The sequence below is a fragment of the Gymnodraco acuticeps genome, unplaced genomic scaffold (assembly GCF_902827175.1).
Source record: "Gymnodraco acuticeps unplaced genomic scaffold, fGymAcu1.1, whole genome shotgun sequence".
NCBI classification, from domain to species: Eukaryota; Metazoa; Chordata; class Actinopteri; order Perciformes; family Bathydraconidae; genus Gymnodraco; species Gymnodraco acuticeps.
Genome location: NW_022990295.1, coordinates 7,180,449 through 7,204,598, shown reverse-complemented (window position 1 = coordinate 7,204,598; position 24,150 = coordinate 7,180,449). Strand labels below are relative to the sequence as shown.

At 38.1% G+C, this 24,150-nt stretch overlaps 1 protein-coding gene across 3 annotated transcripts; it reads right to left on the bottom strand.

The window, feature by feature from the left end:
- On the bottom strand, positions 1 to 23,942 carry ppm1aa (protein phosphatase, Mg2+/Mn2+ dependent, 1Aa). Of its 3 annotated transcripts, none has more exons than XM_034222028.1 (6): positions 23,528 to 23,942; positions 21,717 to 22,570; positions 21,497 to 21,614; positions 19,049 to 19,160; positions 18,908 to 18,965; positions 1 to 1,718 (listed from the first exon to the last, which is right to left on the bottom strand). In XM_034222028.1, the coding sequence occupies exons 2-6, from the start codon at positions 22,551 to 22,553 to the stop codon at positions 1,683 to 1,685; spliced, it is 1,161 nt and encodes a 386-aa protein (XP_034077919.1). In that variant the 5' UTR covers positions 22,554 to 22,570; positions 23,528 to 23,942; the 3' UTR covers positions 1 to 1,682. The 3 variants fall into 3 exon arrangements, with proteins under 3 accessions (XP_034077919.1, XP_034077920.1, XP_034077921.1); XM_034222029.1 differs by lacking the exon at positions 1 to 1,718 and adding an exon at positions 1,779 to 3,204; XM_034222030.1 differs by lacking the exon at positions 1 to 1,718 and adding an exon at positions 9,971 to 14,606.
- Between the last annotated feature and the right edge of the window lie 208 nt (positions 23,943 to 24,150).

Here is a 24,150-nt window from a genome sequence, read left to right as displayed (position 1 = left end):
AATGTTGCACCTTTGTTCCATCACCTTGGGTTTGTTTTATGCAGTGGTGTAAAGTAACCAAGTAGTGAAGTAGTACGATTTTGAGAGACTACGATTTACTACGGTAAATGTAATACCTTTAGTTACTTTGCAGATTTGGATTAATGATGTGAAAATATAAACAACACTTAAATACAATTTTATTTAAACCTGGAGTCAATCCACAAGCTACTCTGCATATACAACGTCATTAAAACTAGCTGCACCTTTACCAGCTTTGATAAACACTTTATTGGATCAATAATTATAACATATAATATATATATTTCTGAAATGGACCAATCTGCATAATTAGTACTTTTACTTTTGGTACTTTAACTTTTACTCTGAATGCAGGACATTTACTTGTAACACAGTATTGGAGACGTGTGGCGCAGGGGACAAAGCCTTGGTGTTGGGATCAGGGTTCAAACCCCACTGCAGTCAGCATGTCGTTGTGTCCCTGGCAAGACACTTCGCCCCAAAATTGCTCCTGTGGGGATTGCCCACAGTATTGAGTATGTAAGTCGCTTTGGATAAAAGCGTCTAACAAGTAACATGTAATGTAATGAATTCCTACACTCTGGTACTTCTACTTTCATACAAAATGTATAAATGCTGACAAATAGAGTACTGTTTTAACGTTTAGTGCCTTTGGATCAGGTTTTAAAACGTATATCATTCTGTGTCTGATTTTGTTAGCATGAGAATATGTGTTGATTCCGTTGGATGTAAGTAAGGAACATATTTTTTAAATAAAGATGTATATATATCTATATAGTACTTAGAATTAGACTGATGATGAAAAAAATATATATATACATTTTTCTTTTCCCACAGCATTGTCTGCAGGCACACACTTTTGCACTGAATAGTGAAGTTATGGAGATCTCTTAAAAAGTTAAAAAGCCAATTTATTTCTACCAAGCAAACCCTTGTACTATGGATCTAAAGACTATTTGATGCAGAAGAGGACACAAAAGTGGAAACAAAATCCTCAATCAATGAATGTCACTTCTGTCACAATGAGAAAATAAAATATGTCGTTCGATAAATCTCAAACCTCGATAATGCATTTGGTCAGAAATAAATACTGTAAATACTGTATGTATTTTATCAAATCACTTATTTCTACTATTTGTTAAGGGGAAATCTTTTCATTCTAAACTTCAAACAAAACCCTGCCCAAAATACAGTATTTCAACAAAGAACAACAACAGAAAACTCACCTTAAACTGAACTAAATAAATGCAGTGACAGTTTTGAAATACAAACAGGAAGCGACATAAAACTGTTTAAAAAGTGCAACCCTTAATCGCTGTGATGGTTTATGTGGAAATGCTTAAATAGTAAAGCGTACGAGTGTAGAAATTAAAACCTTAATGAAAGGACAATTGAGCTCACTGAAATGGAGCAGAAATGATTTCATGCTGACATTTACCGTCACCTATTATTCACTCAGTACATATACACAATAAAATCATACATGAACTAAATATTCTTCTAGAAAACTGAGGTTGCAGCTAAATTGCTAGACTCTGACCTTGTCTTTTCTTGTAGTCTACTTAATAGTTTAAGCTAATTGCAATGTGTTGTATGGCTGTATTTAAGTAAAGTGGGAAGGAAAACATAGAAGCAGATAATGACAAAGACACCGAAGGCACTTAACGTCTTGGATTCCTCTTCACACGCTGGTTGACCTGAAACACAAGGCAACACAATGGCATTCACACAACAAACAATAGAGTGGCAGCTGTGTTCAAGGTTTTATTGGTGGACATGAATTTCACAAAGAGCCATGTTTATTCAAGCAAGATACTTGAGATGTGCCAATCAATGCAGATATACAGTACAGTACATGTCAGGGTGAACACAAATGCTGATCCGCAGGCTGTGAAACAATCTGTGGTCATAGAGGAGGAATACATTTACCTGTTCCTTTTGGAGATTCAGCCTTAGCTCAGCACCATTGTATAACTCAGACTGTTCATATAAGACACGTAAGATGAGGTCAGGAAGTGACAAAAGCACTGCATGTTTTTTGGTGGAGCAGGAAAACTGAAGAGCAGCACAACCCTCTTGATTCCTCTTGAGTCAAACACACTGACAACATAAATACAAGGCTGCTGTTAGGCTCAAAGTTTTGCTTTGTGTCTGTTAACATATAGTATAACGTGATTAAAAAGTTTTTAAACGGCCTCCAAAATCCATAGAGGCGGAAATGATACACTGTGTCCCTGAAAAGAAAGCCACAGTAAAGAGTTTTGCAAACAAAGTTGCAGTTGTTAATGACACGAATATATGTCCAAATATATACGTTACAACTGCATTTACTGGCATTTGAAGGGACTCACTGCTCATGATGTGTGTAAAGGCATGGAAATGTACACAATCTGATCAGAAACAAATGAAACCCTTCAAAGACAACCTTCGGAGAAACCCAAGGAACTACTAAGTAAAATATAAGATTTCAAAATGAAAAGACACCCCTAAACATGCATACACTAGATTATTTGGAGATTTAAATATTCTCTTCTCTTTATAACCTCTAATAAAACATAATATTTATAGTTATAATGTCTCCTATTCAGGAAACCACACATAGAGCATAGATGTTCTTTTAGAGCCAACATTATTTTGAATTGGATAAATAAATAAGTTTCTCTCATATTTAGCAAGTGGCCTGAGTAATTAATGAAGTCGGCACACCTTTATATGTACACCATCTTTCTCATTTTCTTCTTCTTTACTGAGGTTTAAATACGTACACAGTGCTGTGATTTAAATGGCTAGACGTTTTCTCAAATTCATTTTTGACCTTCCTAACGATCTATCATAGTATGATCAGATAAACTAAACATTAAGAGGGGTGAATGGGTGAATTCCCTGCACAGTATATAATAGTATTTAATAAGTCGTTAAGCCACTTTTGGAATGGTGTTATAGTGACCAAGACAGGTGTGGATAAGTTCCTCTTTGAATGGGTTGAACTGCATGGAGATCAAGTGTTGAATGACTGGTTGGGGCATATAAGATGAGCACACACAAATGAAAACTACATTAAATAAATGATGAAAGGAGAGGAGATACTTCATTATGGTAATATAAGGCAACAAATGCTTGCTTGACATCCTCTGATTAGTTCTTGTTTTAGCTGAAACCACGGAAGAAGAGGATGTCTGGGTCCTGGGGAGGAGAAGAGCAGGATGGGGATGAAGTTTGAAGATACAGATGGAGAGAAGTGACGGCATGCAGGAGGAATTACACCCACAGGCCGCATGCTTCCAGATGTCAGACGGCATGCATAAGAGATGAAAAAGACAGACGAGTCAAAAAGAAATGAGACCGACGTCTTGTGGTTTCTTCTGTTCAAACGACACGTCTGCAGAAAGGGATCCCAACTCAGGAATGATTGAAGTTTCGTATAGTTTTTTTTGCACGTTAAAGGTTTTGATTATATGTGATTTGTTATATTGTCTGCAAAAGGCAGTAACTCTCCCAAAAACATTTCACACATGCTTAAACCTTCAACAGTTGTTTTGTCAGCATGTGAGCCCTACTGGTCAAAATGTTTTTTTTACCATGGCATTCAACCCTGGAAAAGATTTGGTTTGACACTGACAGCCTACTGTATAGACAAGAATGTGAGTTCTGTATAGCTCAACGCTTTTTTGTGTTTCACTGAGCATTTTAGATTCAAAAGTCACGGCTGTACAATCCTGGAGAGAAGGGATCTTTACATTTGAATGTGTAGAAATGGTGAACAGAAAATATTTGCTGTAAAAATTACATCCATGCCGAAGACAAAAAAAAGTTGGTTATTTTCTTGAAATGACAGCGATAGTATAGTAAAAAGAACAAATCTCCTCACAGCAAATCATAGATATTTATGGAATATACATGTATCGTAGACAATTGTAACTATTCTTTTGCACACATGCCCAAACAGAAGCAATTTGCTTGAATAAAATGAGAACTCTAATCTTTTGTGAACAACAAAATAATTGTTCAGATATTTGAACTTACACAAAAAAATATGAATTCACTCAATAACTGAGCCAAAGAAAATGAGAAAAACTGTACAATTGGCTAGTCTTTAAGCATTATGACAAGGGCCCAAAGCGTGATGACAAGACGCCTACAGACAGTTTCAATCTCACCGCCTATTGACAGACAGGAGAGAATGCTGCAAGCGAGAAAAGGGCTGCGCAGGTACAAAAGGAAAACTATTTTCTAGCGGTCGCATCAATACATGTTCTCAGTACAGCACAATAGATGGTCTACACAACAGGCTAATGAAGAAAATTGCTAGTATAGATTGACAGAATGCAGTACTTGAAAAACACTATACGCCTTAAGCAGTGCTTAACTATTGAAAAATAAATATCAACTGCATATTTAACCCTTGCCTTACAGAACAAATGGAATTACATCTGTGTCTTCCCGCTTGCGGTGAGTTGTTCAGGTTTTGTTGAGGCTGCACTTTGTGGTTGGCTTAAAAGATACACATGAAGTGTTTTTCAGTCAGTGTTTCTGAGGATCTGTTGCTCATCTTTCCTAATGCAGTCCAGCCATGTCTTCTAAGACTTTCCTCTAGCCACATTACATAATGGTGCCGTTTTGAAGTGATGAAACAGCTTTCATGTGTAAATCATACTGACACAGGGCAAGCCATATAACGTTGAATAATAACAAACATGATTTTGTCGAATTTAAACGGACACTCCAGTGATTTTAATATTGCACCTCCTTAAAGTTTGGGGACTTGCATTAGGCAGAAGGATCCAAACTAAAGCAGCAGAGGAGGAGATACTCAGACACCAAAACACCAAACCCGTGACTGAAAATGTTTTTTAAAGAATTCATTTGGCATTGCAAATGAATGAAAATATGTTGTTCATCATTGTACCTGTCATGTGGCAAAAAGGTTGATACTGAACATATATGTAAACATTTTATTGACAAGGTATTTTATTTTTCTCCAACATATCTAAACAATACTAACATTGCAAAACAATATATTTATATACAGCACTTCTTATGACTACAGTATATTTTAAACTTTTGTATGGTTATGTTTAGGCTCTCACTTAGTTATGGTATAGGAAAACAATGTGGTTTTCAGAGAAAGTAAATCATAAATCTCATAACGGTGCGATTGTAAACATTTAGCACAACTACAAGCTTTACCTTGAAGTGTTTACATTGTTTAAAGTTAACCACAAAAAAAGATACAGGATGCTTTTGTATACCCTGTCATTCATTCAAAAACAATATAGCCTGTGAACATAATCCAAGCGATTACATTTACAAGCTCGACATAATTTGGGAAACTATTAAGCAGTGTTTTCTAGGAGACAGGATTTAAAACACTTGATCCTAGATTTCCAAGAATGCAACTGGATTAGCAGCTTCTATAGGGATTTTAATTAAGACTTTGTGAAGCTCCTCCATAACAAATTAAGACAAACATTTATTATAGACAGTGGTGGAATGTGACTGAGTACTTTTAATACATTACTCTCCTTTGAGGTACTTGATTTGAATATTTCTATTTACTGCTCCTTTGTATGTAATAATCTTTCCACAACGTCTATCTATATAGATTCAGAATCATGTTACAAAATATAATTTAAAGAAAAAGGAGGATGTATTATTGGTGTACTCCTATACAACATTATTGTTCTTTTAGTGACATTGATAAGCTGCCTAGCATTGTATTTAACATTAACATTATAATTAATTAATTATAATACAGGATATTACTTTTTTAATTCTGAGTTTTACTTTTAGTGCTTCAAGTATAATTTGATGCTCCTACTTTAACTAAAGTAACATTTCAATGAGTATTTCTACACTGTAGTAATACTCATTTTAATTCAGTAAAATATCTGAGTAGTTATTTAAACATTAATAAAAGGCTGAGTTGTACTTTTAACTATTGAGTGCCCTATAAATGCAGGTCTGTCTAACGATTACATTTATTCCGTTTCCACCATTACATGTCTATCACCTAAGAACAACAAAACAAGAAGTAGAAAAATAAACATTATCAATAAAAATACATTATGATAATTAATTAAATTGCTTTACTATAAACAACCATGTTGCAGTGAACGGGGTTTCAGTCATGTTGTCTACCCCCTGCAGCTGTGACACACAGCTAGCCACTTGCCAGACGAGATTTCTCTCCCCCTTCTCCACACAATGAAATATGGATACGAGCGGTGGGGATAGTGGGCAGCTGTCAACAGATACCACAGCTTTCCGCCACCACTGATCCATCAGAACCACAACAGGGCTGACCTGCTGGCTACGGCTGACATTAATCCTAAAGCTCTCCGTCAGTGTGGAGGAATGACAGGACGCAACGTGGTGGTGGGAGCCAGCGCTGATACATGCCCTAACAAGGAGAGGTGCTGATGCTAATGAGTTTATCTGTGGCTCTCTAACAAGTCTGCAGCGTTTGATGTCCTAATTTACAGTGAGCTGTGTCTCAGGGGTGCGGGATAATGAGCTGGCCCGGGATTCCCAGGGCAGCAGCTTGTGTAACACACCTCATGCAGGGGGACGCTCACTCCCACCAAGTGTGAGAGAGAGAGAGAGAGAGAGAGAGAGAGAGAGAGAGAGAGAGAGAGAGAGAGAGAGAGAGAGAGAGAGAGAGAGAGAGAGAGAGAGAGAGAGAGAGAGAGAGAGAGAGAAGACATGTCCGCAGGAGAGAGGAGGGCGTGAGGGGGGAGGGGGGGTACATGTCATCTCTGCTTGATATGCTTGTTTGTACACACCAATCATTGAATCGCTGCAACCAAGTGAGAAAAGCTTGTGTTCTCTGTGACAAACTGACCTCGGGCAACAAGAACACTCACAGGAAGAGGAACTGGAGAAGGAAAGCAGCATAGTGGAGGGGGAAGAAGAAGAAGATGCCATATAAAGACAGCAGGGAAAATGTTGGGTTTGATCCTAGCTATGTCGTACACAAACTACCAGTCGTCTCTTCTTTGTCTTAACTCAATCTAAGTATATTTCTCCTTTTTTTGCACAGATCAACCCTGAAAAATCTGGCTCCCAGTGCACACCAAAGCAAATTAGCAAATGTGGAGCTCAGTGACCTCAGTGCAGAGACCATCCACGCATAGTACGCGGTGTGCCCCCCCACCCCCACCTCGTACTGCTGCGTCTGCATGGCTGCATTAGTCAGGCTCAAATGGTTTTTTTCCGCCATGAGAAGCAGAGCATGACATGCGCTAAACAATGGCAGGCAGATGACGAGCCAGCTCCATTTGATGATGGCCTCTGCCGACGTGGACGCGGGGAGGGGGGGAATATAAGGGCAGAGTGATTCATTAGGGGTGCACAGGTGGCCCGGGATCTAATGAGCCACGTTTTGTTCAGTTCTAACGGGCAAATGGTTCTTATACAGTTATGTACAGGTCGAAAATAACAAGCTTGTTTTAGATCAGAGTTATTATTTGCTCAATTTAGTTGTGAAAATGTTTCTTATTTTTTTAGCACATTAATCTAGTAGCTAAAATGTTTCCAAAGCAACAGAGGGGACATATTTAATAAGAAGAGGCTAAAAAGGCAACAACACGAGGGCAATGACCATTAACATACCAGATATTCAGTGTGAGGTGACTTAAAGTCGAGTGATAAAGTGCTGTTATTTCATTCAAAGATGTCAGCAACATCTACTTAATAAATCAATTAACTTTCAGAGGCCTTTCTGAGTGTGAATGCTGCACCTGGTGTTCCTGAGCAGTCTCAGCTATTAACACTGCCCCCCTCTGGTTTACTGGCTGCTGGATTAGGATCCTGTTAGAGTATGATCAGTCAGACATTGAGTCATAAAAAAAAGCTGGGAGACATTTTTAAAGGTTGTATCTAATCATTGATATCCACTGACTGAGAAAAAAAAATGTTGTATATATATTCTCCTGAATACATACATATTTGCAAACTCTAAACTGCACTGCATCTAATCTGTCTTCAGTTTCTTTAAATAATACAGAACAATGACCTGTGGTAAATTGGGATTACTTTGTGGAATACCTGACCTCTAACTAGTAGCCTGACTGTAGGACTCTCACAAAAGGGTCTTTGTACAATTATTCTAATCAAGCATCATTTGTTATTATTTTAATTTTATGATTGCTATAGTGTCTGATTGGTAATCTTACACCTTTGTATTTTTCTGTTTTCTTTTAACCAGGAACACTTAACATGTTTTGTAGCCTGACCTTCCTCTTTCTGTATGCTGTACCATGTGCAATGTACCATGTATGTTCATAAATAAAAAACTTGAATTACAAGAATACAGAAAAGTATCTCCTAAAGAAGCTTGTTTTAGCATGCCAGTTCATTCCGCACAGGAGCCACAACAATCCAAATTGTACCTGATCTATTAACTGCTCGCCACTGAGCACCGTTTGAACATTTGACCTTCTAACACAGCTCATGACATTATGTTGACATTTGAAGTAATCCCTCCCACGGTTGTTAATCCCGGTGGCCGTGGACCGCCATGACCCACCGTCTGAGCTCAAGCCCCTGACATGCACTCAGCACACACTGACAGAAAAGGCAGGGAGACCAGTCAACAACAGCACTGAGCTTCAGGAGGACATGGGGCTCAGGAACACGCTGCGTACAGGGCGTGTTAGTTTTTACACACACTGCGAGCACAGACATTTGAAGGACAGCCCGTGATTCTTCCTCTCATGTCTACCATTATATTTTTCCCAAAAAACAATGAACTGGCAATTTTTGAAAAAAACACAGTTCATTTAAATACAATTTAAGACCCAAAAATCGGTGAAAAAATATTCTACAATTTTTAACCCATTTCTTAAGTGATACAAATAAAATCTGTCCTTGCTAACATGTTCATTTATTACATAAAAAAATATATCAATGACCTTTTTTTTCATTTTGGTTTCAGAAATTGATCCAGGACATTTCATTTTTAGCTAACATCTTTAGAATAGGAAAAAGGCGCAAGTTAAGGAATGGGTTAAAAGTGTTGTATCATGCTGTGGGTGAAATACTTTTTCATCCAGATGTGGGACAAATCTTGAAAGGGGAACTACCCATTTTGATTTATTTTAGATTATTCCTACACTCTAAAACTAAAAACATTTGTGTACATGAACAACTTTCTCCCAAATCCCAAAACTAGGGTTCCAAAACTCAATTAATCTGTAAACAGGTTATGACAGAGAAACCAAGAGGTTTGTTCTGTGTGTATGTGCCATTTTCTGTTTACAGAGAACACTGATAGAATAAAGAGGATTTGGGTATAGAGAAAACTAACTTTGTGTGGGATCACAAAATCAGTCTCTTTTCATATGGAGCAGATACAGACTTTACATTTCAGGAAACCACACGTTTGAGACTCATACAACTGTGAACTTGATCATGTAAAATAAATATTGCAATGATTTATGTAGTGTTCGCCTTTGAGGATACCTTCACAACATATATAATGCTGTTATATGAACTGGACAGGTGTTTCTTTTTTTTGAAGATCCTATATATACAGCTCTTTAACTAGAATCTAATGGCAATACATGAGAACACCCTTCATTTACAGTAAACTTCTACATTTTAACATTCATGTTGTCACTAGAGTCGTGTGATTATAAGACAAAAAGCCTGCGTTACATGTCATACTTTGTAAATAGTATCACAATTTTGAAGATTTACGTTTGCACTCAAGCCCTAAACTTACTCTAATGCATGTTCAAGTGTTAGGATGGTGCAAAGCTAGTAACAGATTACATTACAAAACTGATTTTAAAAAGCAACACTGAACTGTGTTCTATTCAATCCTGTTTTCAACAATGTACGCATACTATTTAGTAATATAACTTTTTCTGTAGAAACTGTGAGAATTTCTTTCAAGTTGTTTTTCTTTACAATGAAAGAAGGTGTTGCCCAAAAAGAAAGTGATGAATTGAGAGGTACAGATGACAACCCATTTATTTAGTAATACATTCTGCAAACTAGAAATTGTATTCAAACTTCAAAGGCTAAAAAATGAAAGAAAGGAGGGGAAGAACTAAGAAGGGGAGAAAATGTAAGGAGCAGGGAGAGAAATGCATCAATTCACAAGCAAGGAATGCAATTTGTTCAATCGACAACACAAATAGTACAATTTAGTTCAGGGAACAAAGCTTTTTTAAACATTTTCTTTTTTTCTGCCATTCCTTTGGAGCTAGAACATAATACAAAATATACAATTATTGAACTTTGTAAAATCACTCACAGAGGCCTCTGAGAAGCATTTGAATCAACATTGATAATACTTATCTACAGCACTCTAAAGCTATTCTTGAATGTAATCATAAATATAGCAGACATGAATGTATGTATGCACATTTTGAATGCTTACGAGGTTACCATGTCAAAACACTTGCATTGGTTAAAAGTATGACATCATATGCAGTGAAAAATTAAATAAGCTTTCAAGACCGAGATTTGAAAAAGGTAACATGGGGGGGGGGGGAATAGCATACAAACCAGCGATGGTTGTAAAGTTGTACCATGTGACAACCAGAACAAAGTCACTTTGTTGATCGCTGACGTACCCCTAACATGGGGGTTTTGAATCTAGGAGAGCAGAATTCCTCTTCATAGTGTTTTATTGAACAAGTACTTTAGCGGGGCAACATGAGATTGGGTAAGGCAAATCGGTGAGCTTATTTACGAGCTGAAAAAGGTCAGCGAAGTGAGGCTCAGGTCGCCCTGTGAGGGGACGAATAAACCTCAACTGCTAAGGGTCACACAGTAAACGCCACAAGCGAGGTACATCGATATGTACAAGTGGGCGCAAGAATTTCAAATCTCTTCAACGTCTGCCAGGTTGTCCTCCGTACAAGAATATACAGGATGCATTCCAGGCAACCAAAGGTAACTCCGTTAATAGCTTTATCATCTTTTTTTCTACAATAACAATTTTCTAAAAAAACAAAAGATGATTATACATGATCAGTGCATATGATTTTTGTCATTTTGTCACTTCCCACATTTCTAAAACCCTGAACTCTCGATACAATTCTAGATTTTTGAAACTAAGTGAGCTTCACATAAGTAGACAAGGTGGTGAGCATGTAGGGCGTTGTTTTTTTAGGTTGTTTTTTAGGGGGGGGGGGGTAGCTTATACGACAAGGTCAATAGTGTTACTAGTGACTAAAGTAAGTTGTATTTGCAGTAGCCACTTAAATCGTTTCGTTAACATTAGCACAATTCAGTCAAATACTGTACACGAGCACAGGCTTATTCCACTCAAATAGATCAGTGTTCAAATCAAAAAGTCTAAGGACCACAAAAACAAATGCTTTCTCCCTCTCTCTGAACAGTTTGGATCTACATAACACAAGACAAACACTTCCTATACATGTTATGAGGTATTTCAGTTCAAGAAAAAATAAAACAAGGAGAATAAATGTTTGGAAGATTTTTTTAGAGGGACGGGGGGATGTTGGACAAATAGGGATGTGATATTTTACATGATTTCAACAAAATGCACGTGTAATAAATCACACCCAAGCAACTCTCAGTATCGACTAACACTTCAGCTACAGCAATCTTGAATATTGAAAAGCTTATTTCTACATTTTTCATTCTGTGGGTTGTTATAGAAATGGATAATTAACCAGCATCGTTTAGGGGAAACAGCCTGAATTTAAAATCTCTATGGCAACGCGGGACTATCCAGGGGCGTGGGGGGGGGGGGGGGGTATCGATGGCCTTGAGATGAATATAAATATAGTTTGTTCCTCATTAAGCGTGAAGAACAACGGCATGAAATGTTGCTTCAAGAGTCATCAACAACTGTTTGACAAGAGACGATTAGTGCACTCACTTAATACAAATACAAGCAATGTATCGCAACATAAAACTCATCTAAACACACAAAGGCATTTAGATTACATTTAGTCTTCTCTGAAACCTACTGAATCAACTGGCTTGAAGAGTTTATATTTTACAAGAGCACAATAGGTTTTGTGAGTATTGTAGTAGATAATCAATACTGCAATTTGTATATAATTGAACAATGTTTTTACTGCTCTGTTTTTATTGCATTTGAGTTTATTTTGAAGGGGAGGCAGTATTGAGGAAACCACATTTCCATGCAAATAAATAGAAAGCAATCTGCTCAATTATGACTAGGTTAATATTTATTTATTTACGGCTGTTTAAAAGAAACCCTGTGGAGGTCAGTGTAAACACACTTAGGTTTACATTCAACACTTCTTACCGAAATGCATCCACAGAGTACTCTTAAACCTATTCTTTAAAAGGGATCTACTTTATATTATAACTTCTTGTGATATAGATCATTTAAAAAATGTAAATAGCTTTATAAAAAAAAATTGAGTGTCTTTGGCCGTTTTGCCACAAAAGCATATTAAAGATTTGAAAACGAGCTACCACCACAAACCTAAATGCGGTGGAAGTGTTAGGATTGTCTTTTTAATAAACGAGGAGTTGCACATTTAGTACATTATTATTGTGTATTTTATAAACGGTAAAACCCTCAGTGTTGATCAAAGGGACACCAGAGTGACTAGAGGGAACCCTTAGTCCATCCCAAAACAAACCAGAATCACATTTTGTCCATGGCAAAAAACTAACTCAAGCGACATGATTTATTCCTTGAAAGTTTAAGTCAAAAATATATACATACATTAATTTCCAACAATGCAATTTTAGACAAAAATGGCAGAAAATAAATCTGAAATAAAACCATTTATCTTCAAGAAATATATCTACTGTGTGTTAAAAACAGATTTAGTCAGAGACTATTCATCTTTTCAGAGGGGTAAATCAACTAGCGAGAACAAATCAACCTGCAGATCACACATTGTAGCAGCAAACTGTTGTGCTCTGGCTGTTTGTTTGTTTGTAGCCTTTATTTAACCAGGTGAAGCCCCTTGAGATCAAAAGATCTCTTTTTCAAGGGTGACCTGCAACCTTGTGGTGCTGGGGGGGTAAAAAGGTGCTGTACAACCATGAGAACTCATCGCAGTAGGCAGATTTGTTCTTGGTTTATATGTCTGACTAAAACCCCTGTGAAGAATAAAAGTAGCCTTGTTGTTTGTCCTATTATCTGAGTGGTAATCCTGTCAAATGTTGTTAAAAGGTAGAAGTTAAAAATGTATCTGTACCACATGCAAAATCTGAATCTCATGAAAAAGAAACTTGGCATAGGCTGTCATAAAGCTGAAAAAAGCGATATAAATCATATGGCATACTGGTAACAAAGTATGTTAAGAAACTGATATTTCAATATGACACAATAGATGTGTAAACTAGTCTAGACTTGACTAACTGCAATGCATTATACACGTTGGGTAAATTGAACTACTTGTGTCATCTCAGGTTACTGTATGGTTCTGATATATAGCTTGATGTTGTTCAGATAGCGTTACAGCATGTAAACTCTGTTATCCCAAACGTTTTGGAATAGGAAGTAGTGAAAGCCTCTGCTGGGTGGAAGTGAAACACTGGCTGAGAAAGGGCAGACGGAGGGAAAGCATTGGGAGGAGAGTCCCTTAAACTCCAGCCTGGTCTGACCAATCCACCCTAGTTAGATTTAAATTAGAGTTACACACACAGATCTGCCTTTACACTGACGCACGTGCGCACATACATACACACAAGCACCCACGCACGCTTGCAAGTATCTATTTGCACAGACACATGTGTTAACCGGGGTCTTATCTTTATCAGATGCCTCAAAATAAAGTTTCATTACAAACTTCCAAAATGACTCGAGAAACACTTTGCCATTATTATTTGAGCATGTAGAGAAAACCACTTACAAAAATAAAATACAATAAAAAAGCACAGGGGAAAAATAATTAGGATTTAAATGGTTTGATATAGAGCTTAGTGTGCTGTCAACTATACAATTTACCCGTTTCTTAAAAAGGAGCATAGACTAACTGAAAGGGGGGAAAAGGAAAGTACTGTAAAAGCGCAGAGACATTGTACCTGGAGGACAAGCAGTAATATTCACTGAATAGACATTTGATACAATTCCAGAAGAGCAGGAAAAGGCAGATAGTGCATAAAAGGTTCTCTTTTTCATTTCTTTCATTTTTTAACTTAAAATCAAGCTGCATTAAATACAGGCTGTTTGTACAGGACAATTGCACTTCACAAAAAACAGAAATATACAAACACACACACAAGGAAATGTGAATCAAATTAATTACAGCAACAACAACAAATCTTACTACTTAAGCTGATTATTTAACAAAAAGAAAGAAAACCTTGGGGACTCACTTGTTATGGGTTACTTTAGAGGAGAGTATCAAGGGGAGGGGTGAACATAAAGGGGGGAGACAAGACGTGGGGATCCTGAACTCCAGAGTGGACTGGTGCTGCACTATTCCAGGTTTGTGTGCATGCAACTCCTCTTCTTCCTCCCATGAAATTCCCTTCTTAGAAACCAAAAGCTCCGAGTGACGGAGACAGACTGCTGAGCTGCTGTGGGTCTGGAGAGGATGGTGGTTGTAAACTCTATGCTGTGTTAGTGGTGGGAGGTTGTGTTACCACATGTCGTCTGTGGACGCAGAGTCCTTGATGAGAGAGGAGAGGAAGGAGAAACCCTTCAGACTGGCTCTAAAAACCATCACATCTCTACCAACAGCTGGAGAGCTTTAAGCATGTATGACACACACTGACAGAACACAGATCATCCAGGGGTTCACATTCAACAGCGGTATTTCCCCAAATATCTTAGAGGCTTTTTAAAATGCTGCGGTAATCAACTCCTCAAGTGTGTAACACATCTATATCCCATTGCTATTTAAAACACTCATTACTCAGTGTATAAGGTCAGCGTGCCGTGTATCATTGTTTATCTAATACGCAACAAGTAGGGGCTGAAGCTATATTAGCAATATCTGACACAATATTCGCATGCTTGTTGTTTCAAATATCTCTTTTTCAACAAGATATAAAAAGCCGTTAAGGAGTATTAATATTATTTTAGCATCCTTTCATCTATCCAAATCTACCAGTCAAGAGATCACTTAAATTGGTTGCTATATTTGTTTATGTTTTAACATATATTAAACCAAGCTACAGCATCATGCAGCTATAAATCATATGCAATACAAGTATGATATAACTGTCTTTCTTAATGTTGGTACAAATAAATGAGAAGCTACAATTGAATGAAATAATGAATTATTCACACAAACATAAGATGTAGCAACCAATGATAGAGCCGACTGTATTGCTTCTTCAGACTTTTTCCTCATGTATTTTTGTGGCAATGTTAGGCAACTCTTGTAACTTGCCACAGGTATTAGGTCGGTTTGATGGTGAATAACGAGTTTGTGCGAACTTGTTCAGGCTTATTTCTCACATAGACCTAATGACCTTTCACTGCATGTTCAGGCATAGACTTGGCATCAATCATTTGGGCTGGAACAGTTATTGTGAAAATAGATTAGTGCAGTAGCTTCGTGCTAAGAGTTAAAGCACATAGTCACAATGACTGGCATTATTCTCATGACTGTTGTAACTGCCATGTTGTTTCAGCTCTACCTGCATGATAGGCCACTGGTATTCAAAAGCCAATCCTTAAGATTAGTATCAGGGCTGATTTGAATAGAGTACCAGCAAAAATTAAACCAGACAAACTTCCGTAATTTGACGGTAAATCGGTTCTCTTTGTTACAGCTGGGCTCTACAGTGAGAACATTTTGCCACGTGTTAAAAGTCAAACTAATATTTAGTTTAGAACTGGAATTTGAGGCATAAATCCTAAAGAGATGTTGTATGCTACGCTTGTTTTGAATGTGCCAGATACATAATAACACTTATTATCTTTGCTGCTATTTAACCATGTTTATTTCATACAGAACTTTTTTTTTTTTTAGGGGGTGGGGGTAAGTTAAATTCTATATCATCAAATGTCGGTGTTGTAGTTTGATTGTGCACTAGGCATCTATGCCATTACAGTTCATATCAGTTTTGAAAAGGACTTGGAACCGGGAAAATAACCGATCCTAGAGGACTTGGGATTGGAAATAAAATATTATTATTATTCATTTGGTTGTCGTACTTACTCTTTAACTTTCGGTTTACAAGCATACAAGAAAGTCTAATTGTTATGCTATGTACCAAAGTATTAGTACACAGATATAGCGGTACAGGTCCGTACTTAAGTTGATCATTCTTTTCAAAGTAACCTTTTTGTTATCTTTCTTTATGGATAAGATAAATAGTGTTCATATTATCTATTGTTCCTTAAACTTCTACCTTGTTAAAAAGCCTCCAATACTGCTGTGATTTGTATGGAAAGGACTTGTTTTGACTTGTTACTTTCCCTTATTACAAACAAAGAAAACTGCCAAACATGTAATTGCTTGATTGAGATGTTTAGAGAATTTAGCAAAACAGCGCTCCCGTTTCAAATGTCAATAATATTATCATTATAGTAGCTTCTGTTCTGTTATTGTCATTTTATAACGGGACAAAGAAAAGATAGCGAAGAACAGTAGCCCATCTGAATGTAGGTACATAATACTGGAAGTTTTTCTAGTTATTATTATTTCAGGCATTGCCATTTTCCTCAGAGTTGAGAAAAAATACCTAGCACAAAATGTCCAAGGTTAGTCACAGATTACACACAATAGAGCAGACAAAGTATATTGAGCATGGCTGATCTGTGACCCCTACCAATGTATGCAGTCAATGTGTTCAGGTCTACATCTGGCATCCTCTCTTCGAAGGACTTATGATAAGATGGTGTTTTTTTACACTGACACTTTTACTAATTAATGTGATACAATTGCAACAGCCTTATTGACATATCCCCCAACCTTTTCTGTATTTTGTGGTGCTACCAGAGTTTATAATGGGCTATTAGGATTTGTTGTCACTGCTCTAACCCTCTGTCTTCATAAGGACATACTCTCCAAAACATTACCTGTTCATGTAAAGGTCTTTCCTGAACAACTGAGAGCCAGAACGAGCTAGATCGATAAATCCAAACCAAGCAACAAGGCACTATCTGTTCAGAGCAACATGTGAAAGGGACGATAAGAGATGTCACTAGAGGAATTTAAAAAATAGATGGAATAAACAACAACAACAACAACAACAACAACAACAAAGGGCTGCATGACATCATGTCTGAGGTTTGAAAGGAGGCAAGTTAGACTGACAGCACAAGGCAAAAAGAGCTGTGTGGTCTAATGAAAAGACCACCAAACTCTTCAGACATAGCCAGCATTACGGCTGCAGGATCCTGTTGTCTCTCTATTGAGCATCGTACGGCACAGTTTCACTAAGGTAAAGGTTCTAACAATAAAGCCGGCTAAATACAGATATATTCTTAAGTACAAACTGCTAGGAAATACCAAGAGTACACTTGAGAATTTCTTTTAATATTTCTCTGACAATATTTTGATAGCAGTCTCCACATTGACTGTCATACAAGCTTCACCTTCTTTCTTTTTATTATCCATTCGTTTGACTTTTCCCCATATGAAGCAACCAGAGGATGTTTGCATTCTTAGTTTTACTTCAGTATAAATGTGCTTGTCACTGCTCCATCTGACAGCCGTAGAGCCAAGAGGATGATCAGTTGAAAGACAACTCCTCCAACAAATGGGTTTTTTGTTATTATACTGTCTGTGTGACATATAGAGCTTAGGATAGAGCGGCTGGTTGCAGCAGCTTTTTCTCATGGCCTCATACGCCCTCTCATCATTAGGAACAATTCAAAAAAGAAACTTGGGCTCAGAAAAGACGCTATGTGGGCACACGCCGTTAAACAAACATTAAGACCAGAATGGCTTCAGAACAATAACGTTTAACTCTTTTGGGAGCTTTGCGAAACATCACATTTTTTTAAATAACTTTGTGTGCAAAGATTATAAATAGTTGTCCAAGAAGAACTGAAAGTGCAAATGCTGCTAAAAGGTGGCTCAAATGACTACTATCTCCAAAAAAGGTTGAATATGGTAAGAAATACTGTATTAAGTGTTTTATAGATGATTTGAAAACATTTGCAAACATTTAAAATAAACTAATTTCACCTACTCCATAGAAAGCTTTGTGTCTATTTAGACCAATGTGTATTCAGGCTGCACCACATAATACAGAGGAGGTCAAGGTGCCCGAACGCTTTCTGAAGGTACCTTCATTTCCCCAAAACTCAATGTGTGAAAGTAATTCCTAAAGTCTATCATTACGCAAACATGAAACACTGAAACAAAGTCCTAATTTGCACAGTCAAGGACAAGATCAAATATGCCTAATTCAAATGAGCTGACCCAGTGAGCTTATCTGAGGTAAATTCAAAAGCATGATATCTGAGTAGAAGAGGCGACCGTTTTCTGCTCCGTTTGTATATAAAAGAATGATATGCAATATTCCTCTTCAAAACCATGTTGTAAGAGAGTCCAGATTTGTTAGCCCATCCACACAAATATGTTTGCTTATTAGCTCTTTCCTCTTTGATTTAAAAGAGCTCTAATTAGTGAAATCAGCTCATGTGGAAGTCAGCCTTTTTGGCATAGGGCCGCAATGCGATTGTGTTCCATGGTAAAAATTGAACAAATTAAAAAAAATGGTATTACAAAACTAACATAGAATATTAATAAAATGTTCTGTTTTTCAGATTCACATGAACGGGACAAAAGGCAATGAGACAACCATAGCAAGGTCGCTATGCAGGTCTGTAACGTTTTTTTTTTTTTTAATTAGACCTGGCAACAGGCCTATTTCTTTGTTCCATCTTGTTGACTACTAATGACATGCATAAATTGGTTTAAGATTTAGCTGGTCACACGTCAAAAAGCATGCATGCTACACGCCAAGCCCACCTTCAGGGAGTTAGAAGAAGAGTTGGAATACTTACTGTGTCATCACTTCGGTAGGGGTTGAGTTTGTTGTACACTGCTTCAATAACACTTCGTCTGAGGGCAAGAAAAAAGTACAACAATGTTAGAGGTTATTGATACCATCATTTTCCTCTATTCTAAGCACAAAGCTCACTCACTTGCTTGCCAGCTCCCCTCCAGGAGGGAGGTTAGGGACGCTCTCAGATGCTAACGTGCGCATAACATGGACCAAATCTGGGACACCTTCATCCCCCTGCTTTTTGATGATCTCTGTTGGAAGAATAAGATTAGAGAATAATTATGGTTGAAACATCTCTTTCTTAAAAAGGTCAATATTATCATGCTTAGATTTAAGCATAGAGGTTGGTGCTTGGTTGATAATACTAAAATAATACCATTATTATTATTATTATTATTATTATTACTACTAGGGATGCACGATATTGGTTTTTTGAAACCGATAACTTCCTGCTTCTCAAGACCGATAACTGATAATAATATAATATATATATTAAATGTACCTGTAGTTTTTGCACACCTGGTGGTAAAAAAGAGACTAGTAGTGAGCAAATGACATGAGCATTACTACTATGAACAAAACAAAGCCAAGAACAGTTTTGACTCTTCAAAGTGACCATATTTATTTTCCCAAATAAAGTTCTTGCCTTTTTCAAAAGCCTCGTCGATAGGTAAAAGCCCCGGTGCCTTTGCAGCTGGCTTTGGATTCGCCGCTAGTTTAGCAGCGCAGGCGTCTTCGTACGCTTTTAACACACCATCGTAGCGATGGCGATGTTTCAGGTGACTAATCAGGTTGGAAGTATTATAGCTCGTTGCCTTTTTCCCTCCTCGTGGAACTTCTGCATTGCATTTGTTAATACAAATAGCAAGCGAACTATCTAACTCTGAAACTTTGAAATAGTCCCATACTACCGGCGACATGTTTGTTTACTGTCCTGGCTTCACGGCCGCACACCATTTACGTCACAGCCAGGCATGAGTTAGGGAGCGCTGGATTTGTGAAGAACTCCCCTCTTCCTAAACCACTAATACCACAGTACTGGCAAAACGGGAGGAGCCGAGGGAAAAACAAGCGCCCCTCATCCCAATCCACCCACATCACAGTATTTTTTTCACCCAAAAATTATATTGTATATTATCGGGGCTATTAATACTGGTATCGGGTTTATCGGGATGACGTCATAATTCCTAATATCGTGCATCACTAATTATTACTACTACTAGGTCTGGGTTAAAAAACACTATTTAATAACATAAGACAACTTTACAGCAAATGTCATCTCTACATCGCAGATTTACAATCCTCGCCCACATACTCGCTGGGGCCAATCATTGGGTCTCTTATACCGACAAAGTCATTTTTAAACATGTGAATTCCACTTAAACCGGGCCTCGGCCATTTTTAAATGGTAGTTGTCTTGAGCGCATCAAAGTTTGCATGTGCCGTGGTATTTACAAGGTGTTTTCTTTCCCTAGTGTCGTTTGAATGCAGGACAGGGCATTAAGTGTGGAGAAGCCAAGGTTAAGTGCCCGACTGCTTCTTAATACAAGTTTCTATATACACACACAACATCTACAGTATAGCACGTGTGTCTGAATTGACAGCCTAAGGATAGTGACTTCTGAATGCTATATTGATTGTAAAGCTATTTGAGGTGATGTTGTGATTCACATTTGTAGCCTATATGAAATAAATTGACTTCCCTTTTCTTTTTCTCTAGCTCCAGTGAGAAACCATAAAGGAATAGTAGTGTAACAATTCAATGGAGTGGTAATGATTTTTGAGACTTATTGCCAACTACTGTAACAACAATAGACACATATTAACCAGAAAGACAAGACTTTTAACGAGACTTACTTTTTCCACATTGTCAAGTCAGCATTTAACAATAAGTGTAAGTTGAATTCATAGAATGGCCTCCAATTTTTAAATATGTCACCATCAGTCTTTCAAAAACTCTTGTATTGTTGTGGTAAATAGATACTGAGGTTCTTTGCTTAAAAAGGTAAATGTAATGAATGGCCTTGTATGTTACACCTTGAATGTACTTGATGAAAGTCTACTGAACATAAACACATCTAGTGTGGGGGGGGATTCCTTTTTCTAACATGACATTACAGTAAATGTCAGTCATGAAATGTAAGGTATTTTAGTTAGTGACAGAATCAAATGCCATGACAAAGACATTTGAAAACAACTGAGATGTGTTATTCTGTTGGATCATTCTGAAAATCCAGCATAATGATCAACCCCATATGTTGTGTGTGACCTAATTAAGATGCATTACAAATGCCCAGTGATTACACCGATAACAATAATCTGCCATATTAAGAAGTTGCCTATTTATTTTGTTGTCTGAAACAACAGTGTTGTTTCTTTGGCATGAAAGCATTAGCAAATGTTATCTTTTCCAATAAGCCTAGATGTTAATAAGGCAAACATTATTCAAAACGTTATGTAAACTAGAAAGGAAACATGGGGTTTACACTGACCAAAGAAAATATGATACCAAAAGGGAAAAGTATTATGTCAATATCCCATGTTCTTTGGTTGTAAACTAACCCCAAATATATGTTTTCTTTCTTACCTTCTACTCTGCCCTCCAGGTATTTATCCAGCTCAGCCTCCCGTTTCACTGCTTCTGGAGAAACCTTTGGTGCCCCAGGAAGGCAGATCAACACAACACTCATATTGTCCCTGCTTCCCTGTTGAGGAATACATAACAAACACAGAGGTCATGGTAATCAACAACATTACCAAAACAAACATCACAAAATGTCAATGCAAGTTTTGTGGACATGCCATACCTTGTACAAGCAGGTGTCAACAATTTCATTGCTGACTCTTTCAAGATCATCAGTCACCTCTAGCCTTGACCTGACAAAGTCACACAGTTCCTCATTGGCCATGACATCCCAGATGCCATCACAAGCTAGTATAATGAATTCATCTTCCCCCTCACATCTCTCTATTGCATAAACTTCGGGCTCAGGAGAAACAAGCTGCTCCGTCGGGCCTTTTCCATGCACGCACTTGTAGTCGAAGTCTCCCAAAGCCCGAGACACAGCTAGAGACCCATTTACTCGCTGGATCATGACTGATCCACCGGCATTCTGGATCCTTTCCTTCTCCAGAGGGTTGCTGGGTTTGTGATCCTGTGTGAAGAAGTGCACCGCCCCACCCCGGCTGAGGAGTCCCCGTGAGTCGCCACAGTTGATAAAGTAGGTATGGTTTGGAGCAATCATCACTCCCACTGCAGTGGAACCACTGCGGTCCACGCCATGCTTTTTCTCAGAGATGCTTCGCATGTGCTCATCAATCTGCAGAAAGCCTGTGCGGATCCCAGTCTTGATGCTGTCGACAGAGGGGTCTTCCTGGAGAGCACTCTGGAAGTCTGGGTTGCTGGTGATGTGCTCGAGCAGGTGCTCACAGCAGTACTTGGCCACCTGTGAGCCAGCGTGCCCATCATAAACAGCAAAGAATGACCAGGGGTCGAGACCATGAGGCAGACCAATTACTGCTGTGTGTGCATCTTCCATCTCTACCCGCCAACCCTGCATGCTACTCAGCCCATATCTCACGTTGTTGCCTTCACCACGGGAATTGTATTTTTCCATCTTTGGTTTGTCCAGAAATGCACCCATTGTGTACTTCTTAAGAACTGTGACACAAATGAAAAGACATAAATCAATATAAAAGATATGACAAAAATGTAGTGTTTCCTAATAATTTAAGAATTCTGGCAATATTCAGCTTCTAATCATGTAATAATGCAAAAGGCATACTATTAAAGGATATTTACATCAAATAGTACTGCATATCTAGTGCCAATAAGGACACAGTGTTCTATTAAAGCGAGTTAAAATAAAAAGTACGTATTTCAACCAATTGTTGCAAAGATTTGTATATTTGAGTATATTAGAGCTCAGTTCAGGCACCATGCTCCAATCTAAAAATAGTAGACATGTGTACACATTCTGACTACATATTAGGGAACACTGCTATTATGGGTCGGATTGAAACGCCCTTAAATCAGTGCCTGATCGATCTTATGTAATGTTGTGACTGTCATTTAACACACGTTGTTATTTTGAATACACCATTGGGCAGCTCTATGACCTTCGCGGTGCACAACACTTCACCATAGTACCTAGTCGGGGTTATGTTAGATAAAGCTATCGTTACATGCCTGCAGAGCTAACATCAGCTAACCGACTGACCAGTTACTCAAAAACAACCACAAAACAATTTCAGAAGCTCTTCAAAATCCAACATTAATGCTAACGTTAAGGTGAGCTAATACACAACATGAACCTGCTCATTAAGGATAGATTTTGCTCTTAGATTTACGGAAAAAGTTAGCTATTTAGCAAGTTCAGACCACAACCCAAATAAACAAACAGCCTTTCCTAGATACGGGCCTTGACCCTTGTCCCTCACAGCTAACTTTGACAGGCCTCCCTCCACCATAGTTTGCTAACGTTATGTTAAGGCAAGGAGAGCCCTCGGCCTTGCTAACGTATTATCGCCAGCGTCAAATGCTAACACGGCTAGGACAGATAACTGCCAAACGTTCCTGTGCCGCTGCTGACTTTAAAGAAAACATTGTATGACTTACCAAATATCCGAAATACAAGCTGACAGCAACGGAAACTGCGCCGTGACGAGGAATGAATGGCCTCCGTTCACACCTGAGAGTGTACACCGACGAAACTGGGGGGATTGCGGAGGTTAGCTAGGCTAGCTATCCAGTTAGCTAGCAATGAGAGCAGTCGTCACTCGGGATACAGTGCATATAAATGGTGTAAGTGCGGAGGGTCCCTCTTTGCGTATGCCCGTGATGCATTACATTATCTCAGCTGGCGATATAAAGTATATTCTGACAGATTTTTCAGGGAATTTGTGGGCCGGAGCTTTGCGGGGCCAAGCCAGGGGGGAAGCTGAAACGTCTGTCTCAGCCTCTCCACTAGACAGCTTGACAGCTTGCTAGCTAACGTTAGCTTCGGAGGAGCAGCGAGCCCCGGGGACGGTGTAGTGGCTGCACTGCGTCATTACAACTTCCGGGATAACAATGTCTGAGGCATTATTTGGTAAACACAATCTTAAAAACAACGGGGAAAGTGACACATTGAATATAACAACATATTTCCTAAAAGTTCTAATTCATCCTAATATAAAGAAATACATTAAAAGCTATAAACAAAATGTATGATTCAAAGGATTTATTCCGAACAAGTTTTA

Bases quoted from the DNA above. Each gene is read 5' to 3' on its own strand.
- ppm1aa (XM_034222028.1), bottom strand. From the start codon at position 22,553: ATGGGTGCATTTCTGGACAAACCAAAGATGGAAAAATACAATTCCCGT. The intron at 19,161-21,496 runs GTAAGAAAGAAA...TTCTTCCAACAG, and splicing joins CCTGGAGGGCAGAGTAGAAG to AGATCATCAAAAAGCAGGGG. The intron at 1,719-18,907 runs GTAAGTATTCCA...CTTGTGTTTCAG, and splicing joins CCTACCGAAGTGATGACACA to GTCAACCAGCGTGTGAAGAG.